A 25254-nucleotide genomic window follows, 5' to 3' on the forward strand; every position below is an offset into this window, starting at 1 on the left:
CCTTCAGAAAGAACACTACAAATATACATATTACTGGGGCCGGGGGTTTAGCTCAGCAGCATAAGTGCCTGCTTGGCAAGTGCGAGGTCGTGAGTTTGATCCCTGGCACTGCCTCCCCCCCAAATATACATATATATATATTATCAGTAAATCACTACAAATATAAATACTACTGATTTTTTTTTAATTTAAGGAGAAAAAAACAGAAAAAGGGTACAAGTAATACAAAATTTAAAAAACAGTAAGAAATCACTAGTTTATTACATATTCTCATCTTAGAAATAGTTGTTCAAGTTACAAAATTGAAGCATATAAAGTGGACTTTCAAACAGTGAGAGTGCAGTTTTGTTCAATGACCCAAAAAACACTCAGTAATATGGTTATCTATCATCTTATACACTTAAACATATATGCAGTTATAACCTGTAGAGCACTTTCTTTTCTTTTCTTTTGTACAATGACAGTTACACATTTTGGGTTTTATTACTCCCACATTTCTTATTGCTGTTTTTGAAGAGAGTAAAACCAAATGCGACACATCAGAACAGAGTCAGTCAAATCAAAAGGATGGACATAATAGATAATGTAAAAATAAAATATAGGTGATCAACAATGGTTACCATACTGCCTCTTGCTATTTTAAGAAGAATTGCCAGTTATAATAAAATTTAACTAAACAGTAAAGAATAAAACCGAAGCATTGGAGACATTACAGGACTTTAAAAGAAAATAATAGTCAACTGGAATGGGCGTCATAATGAATCTTACTGTCTTTACAGTTTTGCCTATACTTTCGAACTTGGTACTATCAAGCAAAACAGAATAGAGGAAAATCAGTCAAAACAAGATGGTGAGGGCAATATAGGATTTCAAATCAAGTTAATAGGAAATCAAAGTAGGTTACTATAATATATCCTGCTATTTTTTATTAATTTTTCCCTTAATTAAAAAGATAAAGAGAAAAAAGTAAATAATTAAAAAAGGGATTGAGATAAAAGAGGGTATAACAACAGAACAGCGCAGGTCAAAACATAGTGATTTAAGCAAAATAGTGTTTCACCACAAGATATCCTGACATAAAAATAGTTATCATAGTGTCTCTTTCCTTGAAATCTTTGAGTATAACTTCGTATACTGTAGCACCAAACATATCAAGACACTATAAAACCATTCAAGAGAATGACATTATTACAGGGTATTCAGAACCAGCTAACAGAAAATGAACAATGGGTTCTGTATAATCTCCTTGTCTATAAAAGTTTTTGCTTATATTATCACATGTAACAAAATCCAATAAGATACAACCTTTTAAGACCAATGGAGACAGAAGAATACAAGTTTGATGGGACTTCAAAACAAGATGATACTAAATCAGCCCTAGCTATTATGATGTCTTATTTTCTCCAAAACAGCTGTTCCTACCATTCAATCTTCTCTGCCTCATTTCTGTTGAGCTCTTTTTCTGTCGTTTGTTGTCAGTTTGTCTTCTTCATTTCGTTTTCTGCTCCGTTCATTGTGGCCTCTTTGCCACTATTTCTGGAATTTTGTTATTTTCCTTTTTTAGAATATCCTGCAGTATTCTCTGTAGAGTTGAATTGGTGGTTGCAAATTCCCCTAGTCCCTCTTTATCCTGGAAGCTCTTTGTTTTTCCATCAATTTCCAGGGATAGTTGTGCAGGATATATCAATCTTGGCTGGAGGTTATTATCTTTCAAAGTTTGAATTATTTCCCCCCACGCTCTTCGTGATTTGATGGTTTGTGCTGCGAAGTCTGCTGTAATTCTGATGGGTGTTCCCTTGTAAGTGATCTGTTTCTTGTCTCTGACGGCTTTTAATACTCTGTTCTTATATTGGATTTCTGGAATTTTGGTTATTATATAACTGGGTGTAGCTCTGTTTGGGTTGTAGGTGGCTGGAGTTCTGTATGCCTCATACATCTGAGTATCTTTACCATTTTCTAAATTAGGGAAATTCTCTTGGATTATTTCTGTGAATACCTTTTGTAGTCCATTTGTTTGTGTCCCCACTTTTTCTTTTATGTTCTTAATTCTTAAGTTATAGATCCTCTTATTTTCTATCCTTTGTATTTGTGCTGTTCATTTTTTTGTTATTTTAAGAAGTTTTTCATTTCATGCTCCCATATTACAAATCTCTCCTCCAGTTTAGATAATCTATCCTTTGTTTCTTTCAAGCTGTTATGCCAGTTTTTGATAGAGTTTTTAGTTTCCTGGTAATCTCTTTGAACCTGCTTTACGTATTTTATGTTTTCTCTATTTTCTCCATCAAACAATTCCCCCCTTTTTTTCTGTTCTTCCATTCCACCATCTGTTTTTTCTTGGGCGGTACTTAGCATTTCTCTAACTATTCTGCTTATGTCTTGCTTCAGGTCATTAATAACTTCATTCCTGAACTCATCTATGAGGCTCTGGAGACAGCGCTTATGTCTATTGGTGCCATGTCTGCTATTGCGTGTTTCTCAGGATTGGGGGCCGAGGACCCTTTCTTTTTTTTTTGTCTTTTTCATTTTTATCGGTACCAAGGATCAATCTCAACGACCGCCTGCTTGCAAGGCAGGTGCTTATGCCACTGAGCTAAATCCCCAGCCCCGTGGACCCTTTCTTGTTATTCCCTCTTCCCATATTCTTTGTTCCTTATATATAAGCATATATAGGAGGCCCAGCTTCCTTCCCTGTTGGCCACAGTCTGTTTGAATTGCGCCGGCTAGACATTCCCGCCAACCGCAGCTCACCAGGGAGAGATGGAGTGGGCAGCCTATACTGGGCCCGCCCCTCCAGGTCAACCTACAAAAAGCTTCACCACTAGGGCACTCCAGGCTGCTGGGACCTGGGTTGGCTAGCCTACTGGGTCTCAGCCAGTGGCGTCACGCAGGCCAGGCACTCCCCACCAATCCCGCTTGAGAGGGGAATATGTGACTGAAGTCACTGCAGCATCTCGTTCTGGGTAGTCTGCCCAGTCCAAGTATGTCCTCTGCTGAAGCCCCCTTCTCTATGGAAGGTCCCTATCCGCTCACTCACCACAGATCGATGCAGGGCACCTGGCCAGTCCTGCTCCCAACTCCATTCAACACTTCCCACTCTCAGAGCTTTTGCGTCTCTCTCCCCGCCTTGCTGACTGGTCTGCAGCAGTGGCTGCAGGAAATTCAAATTGCAGCTTCCAGTGCCGGGGTCCAGCTTCCGCGCTGAGACCTTATCTGTTCCTGCTGTATCACTAGGATTGTGTTTCCAGTTGGTTTCTCTTAATGTAGTTCGTTCCTGGGTCGGCAAAGAATATCCCTCCTTGCCTAGGATTTCCTGCCCGGCACCATTCCTGGATTTCAAGTGCGGTTTCTCAGAGACCTTCCGAAGCTGCTGCTGTCTATCTGCCATGTTCTCCCAGAAGTCGAATATTACTGATATTTTAATTCAGATTTATTTTTGATTTGGTAGCTGTAGTTTTTAATCAAGTAGTAATTTAAAAAAAAAATTATGTAGCATTGGAAACAGCAGCTCAATTTTTTTTCCCTGAGACAGGGTCTTGTCATGTAGTGTAGGCTGGCGTTGAACTCGCCTGTGCAACACAGGCTGACCTCAAACTCATTGCGATCCTCCGGCCTCTGCCTTCTGAGTGGTGGAATTACAGGCATGCGCCACTATTTACCCAGTCTTTATTGAATATCAAATATATGCCAAATAGTTTCCCAGGTTTTCTATCATAACTCATATAATCCTCTAACAAATGAGGCCAGGAGGGGATAAATGTCTTATACTGTGATTTGGGACGTCACTGTGGGAAAGTGATCATGATGGCTAAGACAGGCACAGTGGCTAGAGACTTCCTGGGGCCCATTCCAGTCTTGCTGTGTGATGGCCTCTTGGATTTTAAAAATAGTTGATCGATGGTGGAAGCCTTTTGTGCATAAAGCATAATGAACAATAAGAGTCTTCTCCATTCTCTTTATATGTGTTGATAATCCATAATGGAATGACAGATGCTTTGTCACATTTTCTAAAATATAATACAAGTTCTCTGAGTCTGAGCAGCATTTGAGTCATAGCTAAAAACCTAAAAACATTTTTTTTATTTTAGTTCTTTAATTTTTTTGGTGCTGGGGATCGAACTCGAGCCTTGTGCTTGCCAGACTTATACCGCTTATACCGCTGAGCTAAATCCCTGGCCCTTTTTTATTATACTCAGGAGTTTACAACAGAATAAATTATTTGATATCTTTTAAGAATTGAGTATTATCTACAAACTTTCCATACTGGCTTCATTTGGATTATTTCTGTATGGTACAAATTCATGAAAATATTATATGCTGTCTAGTAAGTAGTGCTACTTTGTTACAAAGAATTAGAATATGATTCTGTGTTGCAGAGAAAAATCTATTAATACTTAGTTGTCTGTAATGTACTTTTTTAGCGACTTCAGGAAGAAATCACCAAACAGTCTCCAACATTGCAAAGAAATGCTTTGTACATCAAATCTGTAAGTTTACATTTCATTTTGAAATTGAATACCATTCCATTGAAAGGCTTCCATTTAATTAATTTATACTCCATTTTTATATTTTTTAACCATCATGGAATTAAAAACTTGTGTGGTAGTTGGATGTAAAGAATTTTCTTCCCGTTTTCTTTTCTTAGTCCAAGATCAGCCGGCTGCCTGCTTATTTAACTATTCAGATGGTTCGATTTTTTTATAAAGAGAAGGAATCAGTCAATGCCAAAGTACTTAAGGTTAGTAATGAGCTTCAGTTTGTATATAAAATACAATTACTTGAAGGCAATACCTAACTTGTAATAGGTTCATTTATTCCATTAAGGATACTTAAGCCATCTGTGAACTATTTAGTGGCTCTCTTGGCATTAAGTACTATAGTTCTAAACCAAGAATATATAATAGAATTATTTATTGTCCTATTTCTAATTATACACACTCCTGGCTTCTCCTTCTAGCCCAGCATCTGATTAAGTTTCTTGGGTGAAGCCTAGGGCCGTGTATTTGTTAGAAGATTCGCAGGTAATTCTGATGGTCCCTTCTGTAGGTTTGGGAGGAGAATGAAGAAGGAAGACACAAGGTCACAGATGGTTCCTTTCCTCCAGGGGCACAGAAAGATAAGTCAGCAGTGCCCAAGAACTGTTTAATGGTGATCCCTTGCTTGCTTTAGGGACCAGCCTTATGCCTTAACTGTGTTGGGCTGTAGGTCTGCTTCCGGTCTACAGAATTCCTGATCCTTGGGAGAGGTACATAATTCTAGCTTGAGCTGAAATTCATAGCATTTTTAATATAGACTTAGTGTTATATTAGAAAGTTAATGCACTTTAAATATCTACTAGTGTTTACTTCAAATATATATATATATTTTTTTGTAATGATACTGGGTATTGAACCCTTGAGCGTTTTGTGACATCTCCAGCTCTTTTTATTTTATATTTTGAGATAGGTCTCACTGAATTGCCCAGGGTGAACTTGAACTTGGTGATCCTTCTGCTTCAGCCTCCCGAGTAGTAGGATTATAGGAACATATCACTGTACCTTGCTCTAAGTATATCTTGCTGGAAGTTATGAACTATATCCGTATTGTTTTTATGTAAAATTGTTTCAAAAAAACCTTCTAAGTTATTTCCACTTTTGAAGATCCATTATTTTCATAGGAACTGGCCTAATGTTTCTGAATTGATGGTTTTGTTACATAAATCTTGTTTCCTTTTCTGTGGTCAGTTCTGTAGGCTAAAATTTTTAATGGAAAAATATTTGAAAGTTCTGACCTTAAGAGAGTTAGAACTGGCGGAGGAGCATGGTGGTGTGTACCTGGCATTGGTTCACTCGGGGCAGGAGGGTCACAGCTTTGAATGCCACATGGGTGATTGACTTAGTGAGACCCTGTCTTAGAGTAAGATTAAACCTTGGAGGTGGGGCTCAGTGTGAAGGCCTTGCATTCAGTACTCAGTTCAGCCAAAAAAAAAAAAAAAGAAGAAGAAGAAGAAGAAGGAGCAGTTCACATGATTTCATGGACTTTGTTTTCAACTTTATTTGCATTATGGAAGTATAGTTTTGCAAGTTATGTCTTTAAATAACAATCTATAAATCTTCACATTTTTTCTTTGTTTTTGTTGTATTTGTAGGATGTTAAATTTCCCCTTATGTTGGATGTGTATGAACTTTGTACACCTGAACTTCAAGAGAAAATGGTCTCTTTCCGATCAAAATTCAAGGATATAGAAGATAAAAAAGTGAATCAGCAGCCAAACACAGTAGGTTCTTATTGACAGCTTCTAGTGCTACTGCTTTAATCTGTGCTCAACGATTGTTTTGTGTAGTTAGTAGAAGTGGGCGTGCGTCTTTCAATTAGTAAAGGGGTACGACCTGCATGGGGAGTGGTGTAAGCCTTCAAGTTTCTGGTGTGAAACTTAACTGCAGCATAAGGGGAAACTGTACCTGGGGTAATCTTTCATCATATAAATAGCTTAGTATTTTCTTTCCCCCTATAATTTGATCTATCTTTTATATTTATCTCCTGATGTTGGAGAGCATTGACGCTGAGTACATGTGCAGGGCTCTGGCATGGCCCAGGCATGGCTGAACTGAGAACGTAGAGACTCCTGGGGGCAAGACAGGCCACAGCTGAGGCCACCTGGAGACTTTCTGGATGGTTTTCCTTAATTAGCATTGTCTGTTGCTCTGAGGGGTCCTTGAACTCCTCCTAAGATCCTGCTCAGGTTTCCTGTATTTTTCACTCAACTCCCTCCCCCCACTTTTTTTTTTTTTTTTATCTTTTGGGTTATGTGAGCTTTTCTTTTTAGATTTATGTTGTGATTTGTCTAAGTTATGTTCTGATTAAATACGGCTGCCCAGCGTCAGCCAGTGGCTGGCCAGCAGAGTCAGGAGCTCTGTCGAGGCTCTCACTCCTCCTACAGGCCTAGACCATGCTGTGTGTCTCATTCCTTTGAGTCTTGCCGTGCACCCATTTGGGGAATGGGGCGTCTAGGCGCAGACCCTAATGGCTTGGCACCCAAATGAGAACTCTACAGTAGAGATGTCTGCTGTGGAGGGTGGTTCATATTTGCTGTGTTCCTGGGGTGGAACATGGTCCTGATGTGCGTCTGTTTCACCTTACCTCGTTTTCTTTGGAAAATCCCTTCATCAAGTAAGTCATGGGAAATTCTCTGAAGCACAGCAGAACTGTTTTTCTTCCTAGGAAGGTGGGCCATTTACCTCTGAGGGAAGTGTGAGGCAGCTCTTGTTGGAAACTCATGATCGGTGCCTGGGTATCCTGAGGAGGATACGCTCATTGTGGAGGATTGGGACAAGATGGCCCAATTAGAAAACAAGCAGAAGAGACACGAACCTCATCTAACGTGTCCATTTATTACTCTAAACTTCTCTTTTAGCAGTGATCCCACAAATTTCAATATATTTTCAATTAACTCTGTTACTTACATTTTTAAAATTTGAGACCTCCTCTTACACCATGTACCTCCGTTTAGACCATGTTATTTAGAAATGTAAGTAATTTTCCTATGACCTTTTGGATTTTAGTTTGATACCATTGAATATAGTTAGACCTATGGACTCTATGGATATAGTTAGACCTATGGATTAGTTCTATAGATATAGTTAGACCACTTAACATTTAATGTTATCGATACATTTCCATTTAAATCTTTTTGCTATTTTTTTAATCTTTTGGATTATTTGAACTCTTTTTTAGATTTATGTTGTGATTTGTTTATAATGTGTTACTTTGTGTGGCTTTTTTAGTGGTTACTGTAGGTATTACATTGTCTATATGAAGAAATAGTTAACCTTCTTGTTTTTACCGAGAGGGGATCCTTGGTTCCTCACCACTACATCTGTCTTTAAGTTGCTGGCATTGTCTTCATTCCCATGAAAGTTTTGTAGAAGCTGGTGCCTTGTGTCTGAAGAAGTGATTTATTTTTTTCATATTGTACACTGAAATGAGTTGAGGATAGTGAATTCCTTCTGAAGATTCTTGTCTGTGTAGTAAGTCACAGCTCTTTAGCTGTATGTTTATCTTTACTAAGTCAGTTCTTCAGTCAGACTGAAGCAGAAAATGGATGTAGTATGGCAGCTTATGCCTGTAATCCCAGCACTCAGGAGGCTGAGGTAGGAGGATCACTGTGTGTTTGAGGCCAGTCTGGGCTACATAGTGAAACCCTCAAAAAACAAAGATGGCCGTGGCCTAGCAGTTGATATGAATTGCAGTTGGCTTGGCTTCTTTAACTGAGGCACTCCCTTAGCCCTCACCATGGTTTGGTAGTGTGTTGGTAAAATTTCAGAACAGGGTTTTTCCCTCTCATAGAGCACTGTTGTAACTGCACTGCTGGATTCCCTGCTGGGTTCTGGCTTTGGTTTCTAGCCTAGGTCCTCTCACGTGTGCCTCTGTTGCTGTACCTGTTGAGGGTTGCACTCTGGCCTCACAGCTTCACGGTAGCTGTTGTGTCATTTCAGTCCTTCCCTTAGGGGTGGGTCACTGTTGTGCATCCGTGTGTCTTACTGTAAGTATTTGTGAAATTGAGCAGTCATTCCCAGTGTCATGATTTAAAATTAAGGATTTTTCTCCTCAGGGTGACAAGAAGAGTAGTCCTCAGAAGGAAGTTAAATATGAACCTTTTTCATTTGCTGATGGTAAGTGACATTGTTATGCTATTTTGTATGGATGTGTTTTAAAGTAAAATTACTCATTACTTACCTAACATTTGTTGAGACGTCTTCTTGAGAATAATGTGTCTTAGTATGACATACAGTAAAGTCACTCTATCGAGGTAGGGTGTTAAAACATCGCTCATGGTGGTAACTGAACTGTAACATCTTTCTGGGTTCGAATAAAGCACTATGTGTGTACACTACGTACATGTGAGTGACTGCTGTCACCTTGCATAAGAAAGCACATGTGCACTGCCTAGCACTGATGGTTCTCATCTCTTTAGATATCGGCTCCAATAACTGTGGCTACTATGACCTCCAAGCAGTGCTGACTCACCAGGGGAGGTCCAGCTCTTCAGGTCATTATGTGTCATGGGTAAAAAGAAAACAAGGTAAACACCTGTTGTTTTATTGATTCTTAAAATACTGTTTTGTTTGTTAAAAATTTTACAGCCCTGAGGAGAGTTTGTTTTAAATTTGTTTTTTGAGACAGGTCTTGTGTGTTCCAGGCTGGCCTATATTCACTGTGTAGCCTGGGATGGCCTCACACTCTGGACAGACCTGCCGCAGTGCTGAGATGACAGGCGTTGGGCACCATGCATGGCCATACGTTCTTGATTATAAAGACCCCGTAGCTTTAGTGAGGTTTATATCTCTTATATTTGCAGTGTTAGCAAATAAAGCTGAAGGGACCCCTTCCCCTTTGGATACAGAATCTTATGTCACAGGCTTGCCATGAACTCACTATGTAGCCCAAGCTGATGTTAAAGTTGTGCTCTTCCTGTCTCAGCTCCTGTAGTGCTGGAATTACAGACATAAGCCACCATACTCAGCTGAGTTCATTTAAAATTAATAGTAACAGGCCAGGCATGGTAGTGCACACCTGAAATCCCAGCACTTGGGAGGCTGAGGCAGGAGAATCAGAGCCTTGAAGGCCAGCCTAAACTGCATAGTGAAACCCTGTCTCGAAAAAAAAAAATTAGTAAATAATAAACCCATTACTCATAAATGACATTTAAAAGTGACTTTTTCCAAAACAAAACTAGGGAGAAACGGTGCTGATTTACATCTTTGGAAGTCTCTGTTGTTAATGGACTAGAGCAGGGCTCACCTGTCTCTGCCTGTGACCTTTTTCTTAGGTCATGTGTGCGAGGCGGGGGGTCGGGGGCAGGGATTGGTGCCCGCCTGAGCATGGAGGTGGAGATGCCCCACTTGGGCCACTGTTGCTGGGGGGTGAAGTCCTGCAGGGCTCACCTGCAGCCCTGTAGTCCTGCAGTCCTGTGTGCGGTGGCACGTCGACCGGCCTGAGTCGGGTATAACATTCTTCCCTTGCTGTTACTTAGATGAGTGGATCAAGTTTGATGACGATAAGGTCAGCATCGTGACCCCAGAAGACATCTTGCGGCTTTCTGGTGGCGGAGACTGGCATATCGCTTATGTTCTGCTCTATGGGCCCCGCAGAGTTGAGATCATGGAAGAGGAAAGTGAACAGTAACCTTCTCTGTAGCTATTTATGCTTAGGTGTGAAATAAACATTATTTGTTGATCACATGTATAATCCGGAGCTTTAGAGGAAGCTATAGGTGGTCTTGGCTGTTTCCTCTTGTATGGAACAAGAGGGCAGAGGCAGACCGCTTGTGCATCACCCTAAAAATTATGGAAAGAATATTACCTTGGATTATGCTGCCCTCTATAAAGGTGGCTGGAAGACAGTAAGAGCTCATTTCTTGTATTAATTTTTAAAATTCTCAGTTGAAGTGTCTTTCAGCCATTACCTTCTGTGATAATTTTTCTGCTCGCCTTTGGGCCCAGTCAGCAGTGATGTTTACTGCACATCTGTCCCTGTCGTTGTTCTTGCATGGTTCATGTCACCATTCAGTAGCTGCCCATCCTTTGCCTTATCTGACAGACGTTATTTCCAGAAGGCGGAGAAGGAAGTGTTGCTCTGTGTGTCACTCAGTGCTGCTGTCCACGCCCGTGAAACGGGGGTGCAATCAAGTATTTGTCCAGCCTGACTACTGCTGGCTTTTCATGACTTTTAAATAAATTGTGATCGAGAATAGTACATTTGATTATACATTTATTATTGTGTCTCTCTGATGTATTATGGTTTGTACATTTAACCTTGCAATGGTTTTATGATAATCCCAAAAATATGTTGACAAGCTCTGGTTAGTTTTAGAAAATAAGGGTAATTTAAGAAAGAAAAAGAGGGGTTAACAAATTTGACCAGTTTTTTTGTCTTTTGAGTGTTGTAGCTCGGCTGAGGATTCTAAAGGTGCCCAGTGTTACTGTGCTGCAAGCTCCCGTCTGCCCATGTCCCATTTAAACAAAGTGATAGCCTTTTCTTGATGCTGAATGCAGTGGTAGCAGCCAGATTCATTTAACCATCCGGGTAATTCTCAGTCTTACGGTCTATGTCCTAACTTAGTGCCAGTGATTTTTTTTTTCTCCAATCAGATTTCATTAGTACTAGTGATTTTAAAGTGATGGTAGAAAACACCAAGACGAAGGTACTTAAATGATTAGTTTCTAATGTTTTAATGTCTTACTCATCTTTGTCTCAGGAGTCCTGATTGCTGAAGAAAGGAGGCAGTGTCAGCCAGTTTAAGGCATTTGTAATGAAGTTTAGGGATTATCAGGACTTCTGTCCCCTTTATGCTGTTTCAATGTAGGAGCTCCAGGGAATAATGGCTATTTTCCTGTAGAATCTCGGTATGTGACGGCATCCAACACTGAAGTGTGAAAGTGTTTCAGGGATACTAACCTATATGTAAGTTCTACACCTAACTCGCTATCCTAGGAGGATGAATAGAATGGGAAGGATGAGACCTAAGAATTCTGACAACTTATGTTTGTGTTAGTAAATTCTTACTCTGTCTCATTTGGTTAGAACAATTTTAGAAGAAATACTTTTCTGATCTGCTAGATGCCAAAGCTACTAAAGCAGTTCAGATAGATTAGGAAAACTATGTAAAAGTGTTGTATAGAATGTATTAGAATTTAAAAAAATTATTTCCTTTGTCATTAAAAAGCTTGACCTTAAAATATATTATTCCAAAGACATTAAAAATTGGATTTGTACCAGGGTTTTTAACAGGGTTATTTCAGAATTCTGCCTTCTAAGGTCTGAGAAGGGAGTAGAAGAGTCTCAGTCCCAAATGTGCCTTATTTGCTGTGTGGCGGGTAGGGGGCGAGGCCTCCAGGGCAGGCAGTGCTGGTGTGGGCAGAAGGCGGGGGAGCCACTTCAGCCCAAGCAGAGCACCTTGCTGTGCAGGGAGCTATCACATTGCCTGCCTTCGACCTAATCCCGTAAATTAGAGTTGTGAGGTTGCATGGTTTGTATAAGGCTAAACTAAAAAAACGATCATTGTTTGTTTTCTTTAAAAAGCTGGGCGCTAGCAGGTGTTTTTTGGTAAAGGTCTGGATGGTATAAATACTTTAGGTTTTGCAGATCCCAGGCTACCTGTTGTGTCCACTCTGCTGTGGCACTTAGGAAGGAGCTCGTTAGGTGCCAACAGAATATTAGAAACACCTGGGCAGCACAGGAGGCTCCCTGAGTTGAAGGTTACCCTGAACTATACAGCAAGACCCTGTCTCAAAAAACAAACGTGGGGTGCGGCCCAGTTTGCTGATTCTCTAAAGTATGAGTGAGTGTAAGGCTTCAGTGTCACTTGGATGTTACACGAGAATTCTGTAGCTACTAACAGCATGCAGAAACTTGGTGTAGGAACACATCCTATCCCTAAACTGCTCACTTCACAGTAAGAATACTTACAAAACCTGCTTGTGATCGTGAGGTCCGTCACCCTGGCAGTCCCCCACCCCAGGTTTGAGCCGATGCTTGTTCCCGGTTCTTGGAGAACCAGCCAACTGTACAACTGTTATAAAAATGTTTATTGTTTACCAAAACCAGTGGACCTCTTATCAAATGCTGCTTGGTAACAAAATCTTATCACAGTTTTAATAAAAAAGAAAAAAGATATCAGCTAACTGTTGGTCTCATTGTCATTAGTTAGAGACTCTGCAAGGTCACCTAAGCCAGACTTGTTGAGTGCATTGATGAGGTTATCAGGGGTTGCATGGATGCCCTCTTGATCCTGCCAGGCCACCAGGAGCTGCCTCGCTCTCATCCTCATGTCTTCGCTGTCACATTCAATCTGCCGGATTTCTGAGTCCTTCATTTCCAAGTGAGGAGCCAGAATCTTCCAGTGTTCACCCAACTTGCTGGCAAATATTTCTATTTGCTCCCCTGTCACAGGTTTATCCCGCCGAACATCAGGACCTAGAAAACAGGTATGAATAAAGTTCAGTGACTTGCAATCCTAAATGTACAAAGTGCTAGGTAGCTAAGGGGCCACTGAGTTCCTAATCACCTTTCCTAGGCTGTACTTTTTTTAAAACACTTTTTTATAGTCTACAGGGGTTGAATACATGTCTTAAAATCATGATCATTAGGTCAGTAATCAAAGCTAAAGCTGCTACCTGTATTGTAATTGTGAAGACCTTCCCTGAAATCAGTGATGGAAAGAGAAATAACATTTTGCTTTAAAATATAAGGATCTTCCTTCTTATATAGCAATATCACTTATAAATTTCATTACAAAAAATGGAGCATCTTGACACTGTTAGGTAATATTTTTAGTTGTCATTTTAAGTCAGAAGACAGAGCTGGGATAAACTGGTAGAAGTTGATCAAATTAACATACCTCTCAACACAGAACCCCAATCTTTTCCAATTTGTAAAATAGCCAAGAAAATTCAATTCTTACTTTCATTTTCCTTCAGTAAAGCATCATTATCTTCCTCATCTTCATCCTCACCTGTTTTTATTTCTTCAGAAGGAGGCTAAAGATGAAAAAGAAGAATGTTGAGAAGGACACCAGTTTCTGAAGTATGGTTAGTTGAAGGTGCTCAGCTTAGATAAGCACACTTGTGAGCCCCAGTACTGGGACTCAGGCCCTTCCCTGAGCGTTGACTGTCAGTGTCAGGTAAGAGGTGCCTGGGAAGGTCCCAGTCTGGAGGGGTGCAGGAAGGGGGAGCCACAAGTTGGATCCCCTCTCGCAGCCCCGAGGCAAAAGTGAGATGGTGAGAAGCACAGTAGGTTTATAAATACTGTACCTAAGGGTTTGTTAGGCACATCATTATTACTGTAGCACAAAACAGAATAAAATCGTTTTAGATCGTTTAGAAAAGAACAGTATAACTCCTACATTTTTCCTGCTCCTGCTTAGACCAGACTTGGCTTTAAGGTGATATGCTGACACAGAGGGGAACTTCATGTCCTCAGTTTACCAAGGGGCAGTTTACCCAAAGTATTACGAACTTAAAATTATTTGCTACACAGAAAATGATTATTGGTTTTATTTTTATCCTCTCACTAAATTCAGCCTTTTCTCAATAACAATAACAGCTTTAAAGAAGATAATGTTAAATAAGGGCTATGAAAAAATACTGTATGTTACTTACTGGTAGTTCCTTGGCTAACTTTATTACCATGTTTTCGAGATACTCTGGCAGGCTTTTAAACTGCTGGTTAGTCGGCTGGAAGAAATGTGGGCTTCTCCTCGCTAATAGTCTCAGGGCTCTCCAGCCGTAATTTGAATTGTTCACAGCTCTAGAAAAACGATGACAGTTTTACAAATTTGAGTTTCCTATTTTCCTATTTCCCCTTTACTTACCACGATTCTGCCACAGTTTTATACCCAGTGGTAACTGCTCAAAACCATCATTTTTTCACTGTGGTCCTGAAGGAGGGCACACTGTGCCCCTGTGTCTAGACACTGGGACCCATGGACCCGTCCTTACAGCAGCAGGCTCGGGTGGGCACTGCAAGCGTGCACTCTCCCAGCTGCCGTGTGTCCTGCTTAACTCTGCCAAGTCAAAGAGCATGTGCCCGAGTCCCAAGATGCTGCATGTGCAGGACAGGAGCCAGCCACCTAGGTGTTTGGAAAAATACAGGCTCATAAATTTGTAAATAGGGACCTGTGTTCAGTGACTTGATATCCACACTTGTGATACCAACCATAGACGTTTAGGATATAAATTCTACATTGAGTTTAGATGACAACTGAACACACATTGAAGATTCCCTAATCCAAAAATCTGAACACTCCAAAATCTCAAGCATTTTGCGTGTCTCAGAAATGCTCAGCTGGTAAAGCCTGTGACATATTCCAGTCCCCAGAACTCTGAAATGTGAGGCATTTGGACAAGGGTTACTCAACTGGTATTTGGTTTTCTATTTAATTCAAGAATACTGATCTTAGCAGTAAGTGAATTAAACTGGGTTAGCACTCAGTAAAGTAACAAACGCCTCAGAACACTGAAAGGACTATGCAATAAGCAACAGCCAGAGGAAAGCCAACATGAGAATCACGAGCACTGGCACAGACAGTGTGCAGAACTTCTAAAGGTAACAGGCTAAGTGAGGTACAGAACTACGAAAGCAAAAGCTGACTTTATGAGTTTTTGGAAGTCCTTCCATTCCCTGAGTGCACAGCTGTGCGGTCTGGTCTGTTTGGTCCTCTCCCAAGTGGGGCTCCGGCACCCGTGGGATGTGCCTGTGACACCGGAGACCTGAGAAACCACCCCTCTCCTATAGGTTAGTGCCTGCTAGGAAGCACCCCCCCACACACACAGACATCCACTTGATCCATTTACATTTTCACATTTTCAAAATTTTGGATCAATTATGCAGTGTTTTCTTACTCTCTCAGGATTTATTCAAATTCTTAAGCAGCCTAGAGAACTATCACTTTAAAAATGAATCTGCCTCACCATGGGAGATAGATGGCAACATTTTAAACAATCTTCCTGAGCAGAAGCACTCCTGAATACCCGAGCAGGACAACAGTGGACAAGAGCATGGCTCAGGGTCCACAGCAACTGCTACCTCTACCAACTGGAGACACCAGAGCCTCCTTAATGGAGACAGCAAAATACAGGTCCTTGGTACCTGACACAGTGGTAGAGTGGTGTTGGCAAGCTCAAGACACTGACCTGTTACAGAAAAGGTGGAAAGGGCCAGGAAGCCAACACTACAGAAATGTGAGAAACAGCATCCTGGGCCGGGTCCACAGGGTGAAGGGGCCAAGTCAGAGAAGCAGTGCAGGGCTCCATAGCGAAGCCTTGTGGGGAAGGAGGCAATGGCTTGTGTGAGGCAGCAGGTAGGTGCCAGAACAGGGAGGCCTAGAAAGGTCCCGGGGCTTTGGGACAGGCACACTCTAGCACTTCGTGCTGGAGACTGGACCTGCGCTTCTAGTTTTTTGGAGACAGTCTCATTATGTAGCTCAGGCTGGCCCGGAACTCATGGCGAGCCTGCTGCCTCAGCCTGGAGAGTGCTGGGATCACGAGTGTGCTCTGCACCACCAGGCCTGACTGCATTGTATTTCCATGGTCACTGTTGGCTGTGTGGAGAACTAAAGTTAGACGAGGTAAGAGGTCAGAGCAGCTGTGCAAACTTGCCACAGGTCTCACTACTCAAGGATGTTGAGTGCTAACTCTACCATGCATAGCACAAGGCAGATCCTTATGTTATCCTGAGTCACCCTGTGAAATGGGTACTGTCACTTGGCAGCTGAGGAGGGGCTGGGGGTACTTGCTGGTAACACTGTCACCCAGAAGATCCTAGAGGAAAGGCTGACAGCAGGTCCTGAAGTTACTCAAATGGGAGCTGGACAATGGAGGTGGGAGGCGGCAGGTAAAATGCCATCTAACTGGTTGGAGAACACTGCTTCCTGGATGCCAAGAGAAGCGGGAACCTAAGGGAACAGTGCACTGGTGACGACAACTATGCTCTCAGGACCTACTTGTTCAGTGGCTTCTTCAAAGAGACAAGTGGAGTGACACGATGGCAGAGCCACTGGAGTGTGCTGAGCAGAGCACAGGGTGCAGAGGGGACAGCAGGAGCTCTGGCCTGGGGCAGAGACCTCTCTGATGAGGTGGTGGGGGAGATGGGGAGCTAGGCGGGTGCTGAGTTTGCTTACTAGTTTGACATAAAAGTGATTCCAAATCCTGCTTGATAAGTAACAGGAATAATCCCTGAGGTCTGAATGTGCAGTAATGTAAAATTGGTAAGCTCCCCTAAGAGGAAAAGTACTGTGTTGCCTGCCCTCCTTATTTGGTTCTCTGGTATACACACAGTTCCGAGGGCTGGGAAAGACAGTGGAAAAAATTTAAATTTGCTTGTGAGCAGCATTACTTACTTATATTCACTTTCAACCATGTTTTCAGGGTCTGCTTGTTCAATGGCTTCTTCAAAGAACTCCTCCAAAGTTGGCATGTACTCCCTGGGCATTATAAAGTAACAGTGAGGATCACATATTTCTAAATTTTTCTTTCTTTCTTTCTTTTTTTTTGAGAAAGGGCCTCACTACTATGTAGTCCGGGTTGGCCTTGAACTCATGGCAATCCTCCTGCCTCAGCCTGAGTGCTGGGATTTCAGGCATATGCCACCACACCTGCCTGGCAGGACTATGTATTTCTAATACTCATAAAATGATAGCAAAGCAAGATATGAAACCTAGAAACTCATTGCTAAGAAGGAGATAAAAAAGATCTGAAACTAAGGGGCTGGGGATTTAGCTCAGCAGCATAAGCACCTGCCTTGCAAGCAGGCAGTCGTGAGTTCAATTCCTGGTACCAATAAAAAAAGAAAAAGAAAAAAAGACCTGAAACTAAACTCATGTCTGGTAACTACATGTATTACACACCATCTACTATATACTATGTATAACACACTATGTATAACACACTTTACACTATAGTGTGGATACGCTGCTATTCCAAAGGTGGCTAGGGTTTTAATAGCCTTTGAATTTCACAAGCAAAAAAGCTATTTTTACTTTGTGTTACTTTGTGACAACTTTTATTAAACCTGGACCATGATGAGATTTTTTTTTTTAAGACAGGGTTTCATTATGTTGCTGGCCTTGCGCTCACTTTGCAGCCCAGGCTGGTCTTGAACTTGCAACAATCCTGCCTCAGCTCCTGAGTACTAGGATTACAACATGTGCCACCATGCCTGTCTCATGATGAGATTTTAAGAGTTTAACTTTTGGCTTTTGTTTTAGATCATTAACTGGTAGCATGATTGGTTTTTTAATTAAATCTTTCTTGAACTGTTTTTAAAAACAATTTTGATACAGACCCAAATGAGATCCAAGGATGAGATGAGAAATTCTGTGTCTCTAAGACTAGAAAAATTGGGTCGCTAAAGAAATAGCACCAGTGGCTGGGGGTTTAGCTCAGTGGCATAAGCGCCTGCCTTGCAAGCAGGCAGTCTTGACTTCGATCCCTGGTACCGATAAAAACGAAAATGACAAACAAAACAAAACAAAAACAAAGAAAGAAATAGCATCAAATCTTATGGCATAACATTTCATTACAATAAAAAGCTTCCTACTCAATATTACAGGCCTGCCAGGCAAGGTGGTGTATGCCTGTAATCCCAGCACTCGGGAGGCCGAGGTAGGAGGATCATTGCAAGATCAAGACCAACTTGCGCTACACAGTGAGTCCAAGGCCAGCCTGAAATGCATAGCAAGACCCTGTCTCAAATCAACAACAACAAAAAAAAAACAAAAAACAGAAAAAAAATTACAGGCCTGTAAGATTTCTTGCAAATTGACTATTAATCATCTATATACCATACCAGACAAAATGAAATTCACAGTAATCAGCCTGAGCCGACATTCCCAAATGTTTTGGAACCATTTGCTAGTATTAATAGTACCATGTTTTTTAAGCAGAATGTTTGCTAATGTAGCAAACATGGCTGCCACCATACGCCAGGCTTCTGTCACATTGGCTTCTCATATTTAAAGCACTACAAATACAACTGACGCTTCCTGTGCTCCCTTCTCGATTCCATTCTCATTTCCCCAGAGGTAACTGCTATTCAGAATCTGGCATAACCATTCTTGTGTGTGTACGAGCATGCATGCACACACACAGGTGCATGAACACAGGTGCACACATTCTCAGTCTTTTCAAATTTTCAACTAATGGACCCTGCTTATATCCTTATACAACTTCATTTTTCTGAAGTTTTGCCTAAGTTGATACAGTAGTTTTCATCCATAAATTCTCTGATCATTTATACACAGTATCCATCTTAGGAACACAAGGTTCTCTTGTTTTTCCCTCAGTGCTAAATAGTTTTGTAACTCCAACCAGCAGAAAGGGCAAAATTTTTATCTTCAATTCCTACAAGTATCTTGGTATTTAAAATCGCTGAGTTTCTTGGCTATGGGATTGTCTATTGTGGTTCTTAACTGTACTTCCAATTACTGGTGAAGCAGGACACCTACTTAGAGCTTTATGCTGCTACTTCTGAAATGAAAGACTTTAGTGAAGACTACTGAGTTGAGTCCGTCTCAGATTTGACAGGCATCTCATTTCACCAGTCCTGCTACTAGTTTATTTACCTGATCTTAAAAATATTTTGGTTTGTTGATCCTGTGACTACTACAATTATTGTATTAGCATTTTGGTATTTTATGGCGGGAAGGCATACTCTGCGCTCCGGTCTTAGCTGAGGAAAGACTCTATTCTCCAGTGAAGCTACAGTCAAGTAAAAACAGCATTTGAAAAACAGCACACTTGCCTTGTCTCTGATTTACAGGCTTCCATGTTATCAGGACACAGATTCCAAAGCCTTGTTAGCTCCTCACTACAAAACAGACACACAATTTTTACGGATACCATCCTCATATGACTTAAAACTAACCAAAAAACAACGTAAGGTAAGCAGTGGTTTTGTGGCTGGTGGTAGTTTAAACTTTTACACTTCTCCATAATTTTTAGTGTTTCACAGGTTAGCTTTAGTCATATATGTACACAGCAAACCCAAGTTTATATTCTATTTGGTTATGAAAAACTAGAGAGTTCTTATAACATCTTCAAAGAATAAAATAACTAAGGCTCTCCCACACACGAAGAGAAGTTGACCTACTTTCCCATCAGAATTTTCTTATTGGGTCCTTTTCCTAGGAAGTCCTCTGGGGCTGTTCTTTTCCGTACCACTCTCATGGGCTTGGAATCTGATGCTCTGTGGGGAACAAAAATATAATCGTTTTGGAATTGCATATGAATAGCAGAAAGGGAGAAGCCTCACGTGAAAGAAAACTAAGGGCTGGGGAAGGGATCTAGCTCAGGGACAGTATTTGACAAGTATGTGCAAGACACCACAAAAAACTAAAACCAAAACAAAAAAAAGAGGACAGCTGTTTTTCCCCAAAAAAGAGGAAAGCTTTATATTATAATAAAACATTTATTAGAAGACAAACATGCCACATAATAGACCAAATTACAAGTAGAGATGCAGGATTTTTTTCAACAGTAAATACAGATCTGTCTATTTTGAGAATTAAAAAAGTTTGAACTCAAAATACAAACAGACATAAACTGAAGTGGTTGTATTCCTAACAAAATATAACTTGCACTTATAAAAAACAAATCCATATATGATAGTCATATCACATATTTTGAAATGCCTCATATTTCTTGTGAATTACATCTACCTTTCTTTCACAAAACTTGGGCAGCCTTCATTTTTCCATGAGTTCCAATTTTCTTCAGTGTTTAATATATGCTGGGAAAAACAAATTACATTTGCATAATGAAATCCTTTAAAATTATATTTGGTGCTAAGAAAACCATATAAGTATGAATCACATACCTCTACCATCTTTGAAAATCTTTCTCCATCGGGGGGGTTTTCAGATAGTAGCTGTGATTAGAAAGAATATACTAAGCTTCAACAACTTTCTGCATCATAGGAGTGGTTTGCAGGCAGAGAACCAAGAAGTGTTTGTGGTCTTGTACCTGAGCTTAACTTTATCCTTATTTTCTTATTTGGGGCTGAAACAAAGAAAATTCTAAATTTCCATTTTTTTCAATCATAAGTTTGTTGCACGTTGGACTTACTTGATAGACTGATTTTGTAGTGTCTTCAATCCAGAGTGATTGCTCATCAGTTAAAACATAGTTTGAACTAGGGAACACAAAACAATAGAACACTTGAGTTACAGCAATGTATGCTTAATTTTAAAGTTGATTAAAAGTTAAGTTACAAGGCATGTAATGTGTAACTTAATCATATTTGAAAGTGTCAAAAATTACCAAAAACAGTCACAAATGCGAATACAGAGAAACTTCCTGGACTTCGACCTTAAGACAGTGAAGACACAAGATGTGCAATGGAGAAGAGAACCTTCAGCTAGTTGATCCAATTGTGAACACAGTAATGAATGTTTTACATGCTTAATGCAAGATGAGATGACATAACCTAGGCACTTGGAGGTAGGCATGCTATATTCCTTTAAAATCAATTGAAAACTGACTAAGAACCCGAGAACTCTAGCAAATGCTGCAGCAAACCCCGAGCGTCACCAGCTGCTGCTCTGCAGCCCTGCAGCAGATGCGGCCGGGGCCAGCCTGACTGAGCACTGCGCATACACCAGGCACAGTAAAGACCGCAGCCCAGTGATGTGTCGAAGGCCACAGGCTCAAGTTCAAACCAAGCCTGACTCCGGAGTCCCCATTCCTGTGCAGCACACGAAACCTCCAAAACAGGGCAGAGTGGCCCTGATGCCAGTGACGGCACTGGAAGAGCACCCAAATGCGCGCCTCTTCAGTACGGCCCCCGGAAGGGCTGCTCCGCTAGGGCAGGGGTAAACATGCGCAGAGAGCCTGATGAGGCTGTGTGAAGCTCCCAAGGAACCAGAACTCCACCTCGCGTCAGGCTTCTCTGTCCCTTTAGAGTCTGATGATCTCACAGCTCCACAGGCCTGGGCTGTGAACAGGGACCTCTGCCCACCAAGAAAGGTAAACCTTTGGAAGCCCTGCAGCCTCGCAAAGACCCACACCTTTTCCTCGGAGTAAGTATCGGGCATCTGAAAGCTCCCACTGGCTGTTCCCTGCCAAAGTAGTGGAGGGGTGCGGCCCTTACACACAGAATGAAGCCTCTCTCTTACACCTTTACTAACCCTTTACCACCCTTTAGCTTACCTTTTGAATTTGACCTGCCCCTTGAGATACTGGAATAAAATGAGATATTGCAACAGGATGTGTCGACGGAAGTTACTGTCACTCAGTTGTAAATCCATCAGCTACTCAAAAAACAAACACACAAAACAATGTGTTAAGATCAAATTTTTCCTAAAGCAACAGGTTATGCAACTATAGAAATGGAGGATTCCAATTCAACCCAAAAATATTTGCTGTGAGCTCAGTTCATGGGAACCGCTGCTGCTGAAGCCCAAGGACGGAGCAGCAAAGGTTTCATTTAGGTCTCCTGACGGGGAGGGGCCATGAGATTCATGCTGGTGAACAACAGTGCTCTATCTACGGTCACGCTGTCAGGACAAAGTAAGGTAGAAATACTGAAAAGCAAAGGAAGGGCTGCTTCTCCAGATGAAAAATCCAGGAGGCCCATGCAGACGGCTAGGACTGCCCAGGGTTTAGAGTAACAGCCAGTCATGAAGGAAAGGCAGTCTGATGTCCTAGAGCTGAAGGGAAGCTGAAGATGCATCTACAGATGCCCATCATTCTGCCTGTGGGCCCTAGAGCAGAGATGTGGCAAACCTTTTGGAGCTTTCAACGGTAACTCACAGGTGGCTGTGGCACGCGTGCAATGGGTTTGCCACCACGGACCTAGAGCAACAACAGGAAGTCATCCGCCAGATGAATAACCAGACAGACGGGGAAGGCCCAGCGACTGGTTTCCGGGTGACCGTCCCAAGTTCTCTGGCTCAGTGAAGCCATGGCTCTGTCTGTCATCAAAGCAGGCCACTTCCTAAGTGCCAAGTTCACTCACTAGCTACTTCCCCCAGCTGAGCGCTGAGTTACGGTTAAGTTATAGTCACTTAACAAAACACCAGGCTGACTTTCCAGTCAGCCTTCCCTCACACTTAGGAACTGAGTATCAGACTATTATTTATCACGCTCGCTCCCATCCCAAACAGGATGGGAGATGTTTTCCAGTCCTCGGAACCCTGAGGGACTTCGCTCTCCCCACAGTCCCTCAGCCCACACCGTCCTACTAGCCATCTCCTCACTGTGGGCCACCGCTCACAGTCCCCAGCTCTGAAAATGTGAGCCGGGGAGCATCTTGCCTTCCCCAGTCTCACACACTTGCTTCCCATAAGACCCTAAGGTCCCCAAGCTCTTTATGTATATCTTTGTCTCATCCTGTTTTTATTATGATCCTATTTTAGTTCAGATAGAGGGTCAGAAAATTTTTCCTACAGAGCCAAACAATGTTTTTAGGCTGAGAAGCATATCCTAGATAGTTAGGAGGTCCTTATGCAAACACTTACAATGCCAACAAATAAGCAAACAAAAGCAGCAGGCCAGGTTTTCTGTGTGCTGTAGTCGCTGAAGCTCTAGTTCCTCTATTCCAACTTCAACATTCCTGTCCCTCAGTCCTGTCACTTGTACTGAGCACTGGCCACCCCATCAGTCACCTCCAGGCTAACTCTAAGGTCTCAACCAGGCCACAAGTGGGAGTGCCTGAGGGGATGTACCGAATGGCACACCACTGCACTGTCTCCAACTAAAAAATATTTTTAATATTTAATTAAAATACTTTGTTCTTTAAGGCCACTCTTCCGTCCAGCTACTATTTTAAACCTTGGAAGTGAGGACCCATATCCTAACTTCCAAAAGCAGAAGTAGTTAAGTACTTCTGAAGTTGGAAGTCATTTGATTTCTTGTCCTAAAGCTACACCCAGTGGCATCCACACCCACTTCTGTTCCATCTTTAGGTGTCTACATGTAAGACATCAAGCTTATGTCCAGGGCTTCCTTACATCTCCTACAGTAAGTCTATAAAACAGACTATATAGAACAACCTCTTTTGTCTTTGAAATCAAATTAGTCTTAGTTGTTAAAGGAAAAAAATGGGAACCTCAAGCTAATATTTATCAACTTTAATTGAAAGTGAAGAAACATTTCTATTGAACTTAAGACTATCAAACTAAGAAAAAAATACAACACATTTTTATTTATGCTTAGTGAAAAAAGTTAATACCTTTTCACTTGTTAAAAATTTTGCAAAATATACATGTTCTCCTCCTGTTTTCAATTCTTCCATCTTTTTCCTAGATGCCTGAGTGTCATCTAATTTATAACTCTTAAAAACAGCTAAAACTTCTTCAGAATACTGCAAAATAAAAATATCAGTTAGTTTTATTTGGCACTGTTATCAAAAATTGGTTTAATGCTTTTCTGTACCAAATACAATTTATAACCACACATGTATAATGGAAAGCAGATTAAACGATAAAAATTATAATGGCAAAATGAAAATATACACTATTTTAACTAGGATTTCATAGTATTATGAAAGGAGAAATAAACTTACTCCTGAAGAAATGACTTCTTCTAAAGTTTGGTGAGGGGCAAACAGAAAAAGCAATGCTCTGAGAGTCCAACTGTCCCTTGGCACCTGCCGGGGTAGGGCTGAAGGCCTCACCCACAGCCTGCAGAACCCCAGGGCGAGGAAAAGGCCCGAGTCCTTTAAATACAAAGGTATGTGCAGCCTCCTGTGCGCTGCAAACCATCTCTACATTATATATAACACCCAAAACAATGTAAACAGTTATGTTGTATTGTTCAGAAAATAAGCAAAAAGCCAGGGTATGTTTAGTACATATGTAATTTTTCCTCCAAAGATTTTTAATCTGTAGGTGGTTAAATCTATAGATGTGCATCCTACTGATTTATGAAGACTGAATGATACAGAATTTACCAAGTAAAATTATTGAAAACTGTCAAGCGTTTTTTGTGCTCAAATATGACCAAACAGAGCAAGGATGTCAAATTCTGCCCAACAGGAAGATGATTCCTTGACTTCTCAAACCATTTAATTTGAATTTGAATTGTACCCCTCTCCTAAACTGTATATAAAATAAATAATAAAAATAATATAGAACATACACCATGTTACTTAAGAGCTACATGTTTATCTTGGATATTGATTATGGCAATAAAGGACAAATGAATTTAAAGAAAAAACAAAGGAAATAGAATTCTTATTTTTAAGTTTGGTAAACATTTTCTGTAGTGGGCCAGACACAGTAAGTATTTCAGACTTTAGACCAGGCATGGTGGCACACACCTATAATCCCAGCACGCAGGAGGCTGAGCCAGGAGGACCACTGTAAACAAATTTAATGCTTTGTGGCCCATATAACATCTGTGACAACTACTCAACTCTGCCATTAAGTCACAGAAACTATCACAGATAAATGAATGGTTATAGTTGCGGTTGCGTTACAATGTACACCTTTCTATAAAGCAATAGGCTAATTTGACCCAAGGCCCTAAATTTAACACTGGATTTCATAGTGTCTTTAAAGAGAGAATGCTCTCTAGGCGCCTGAAGCAGGCAGATTGTAAATTCAACCTCAGCCTGGGCAAATTAGCAAGACCTTGTCTCAAAATAAAAAATAAAGAACTGGTGCTATAGCTCAGTGTGAAGGCCTTGGGTTCAATCCCCAGTATGGGGTGGGATGAGGTGGGGGTGGGAGAGGGGTAAAACATCCTCATCAAAATGACCATTAATCTACACTGATAACAA

At 41.1% G+C, this 25254-nt stretch overlaps 2 protein-coding genes across 6 annotated transcripts in view; one reads left to right on the forward strand and one right to left on the reverse strand.

Moving 5' to 3' along the window:
• Nucleotides 1-10731, forward strand: part of Usp14 (ubiquitin specific peptidase 14) — a 37481-nt gene extending 26750 nt beyond the window's left edge. For all 3 annotated transcript variants that reach the window (XM_063231882.1, XM_003474113.5, XM_063231883.1), the window contains exons 11-16: nucleotides 4419-4484; nucleotides 4643-4735; nucleotides 6125-6253; nucleotides 8588-8648; nucleotides 8951-9058; nucleotides 10010-10731. In XM_063231882.1, coding sequence (XP_063087952.1) covers nucleotides 4419-4484; nucleotides 4643-4735; nucleotides 6125-6253; nucleotides 8588-8648; nucleotides 8951-9058; nucleotides 10010-10161 — 609 coding nt within the window. In that variant the 3' untranslated portion in view covers nucleotides 10162-10731. The remainder of the gene's footprint in view (nucleotides 1-4418; nucleotides 4485-4642; nucleotides 4736-6124; nucleotides 6254-8587; nucleotides 8649-8950; nucleotides 9059-10009) is intronic.
• A 1814-nt stretch (nucleotides 10732-12545) lies between these two features.
• The window catches only part of Thoc1 (THO complex subunit 1), a 29258-nt gene continuing 16549 nt past the window's right edge, over nucleotides 12546-25254 (reverse strand). For 2 of the 3 annotated variants that reach the window (XM_013157155.3, XM_013157156.2), the window contains 11 exons: nucleotides 23704-23835; nucleotides 21681-21781; nucleotides 20598-20664; nucleotides 20350-20400; nucleotides 20192-20262; nucleotides 19624-19719; nucleotides 19276-19341; nucleotides 16874-16957; nucleotides 14136-14283; nucleotides 13439-13514; nucleotides 12546-12951 (listed from right to left, as the gene is read on the reverse strand). In XM_013157155.3, the coding sequence (XP_013012609.1) occupies nucleotides 12656-12951; nucleotides 13439-13514; nucleotides 14136-14283; nucleotides 16874-16957; nucleotides 19276-19341; nucleotides 19624-19719; nucleotides 20192-20262; nucleotides 20350-20400; nucleotides 20598-20664; nucleotides 21681-21781; nucleotides 23704-23835 (1188 nt within the window). In that variant the 3' untranslated portion in view covers nucleotides 12546-12655. Of the gene's footprint in view, nucleotides 12952-13438; nucleotides 13515-14135; nucleotides 14284-16873; nucleotides 16958-19271; nucleotides 19342-19623; nucleotides 19720-20191; nucleotides 20263-20349; nucleotides 20401-20597; nucleotides 20665-21680; nucleotides 21782-23703; nucleotides 23836-25254 lie in introns of all 3 variants that reach the window. The other variant, XM_063231881.1, reaches the window with a different exon arrangement.

Source organism: Cavia porcellus, unplaced genomic scaffold, assembly GCF_034190915.1.
Source record: "Cavia porcellus strain 051 isolate PalLab524CR breed Dunkin Hartley unplaced genomic scaffold, mCavPor4.1 scaffold_20, whole genome shotgun sequence".
In the NCBI taxonomy this organism is placed as follows: domain Eukaryota; kingdom Metazoa; phylum Chordata; class Mammalia; order Rodentia; family Caviidae; genus Cavia; species Cavia porcellus.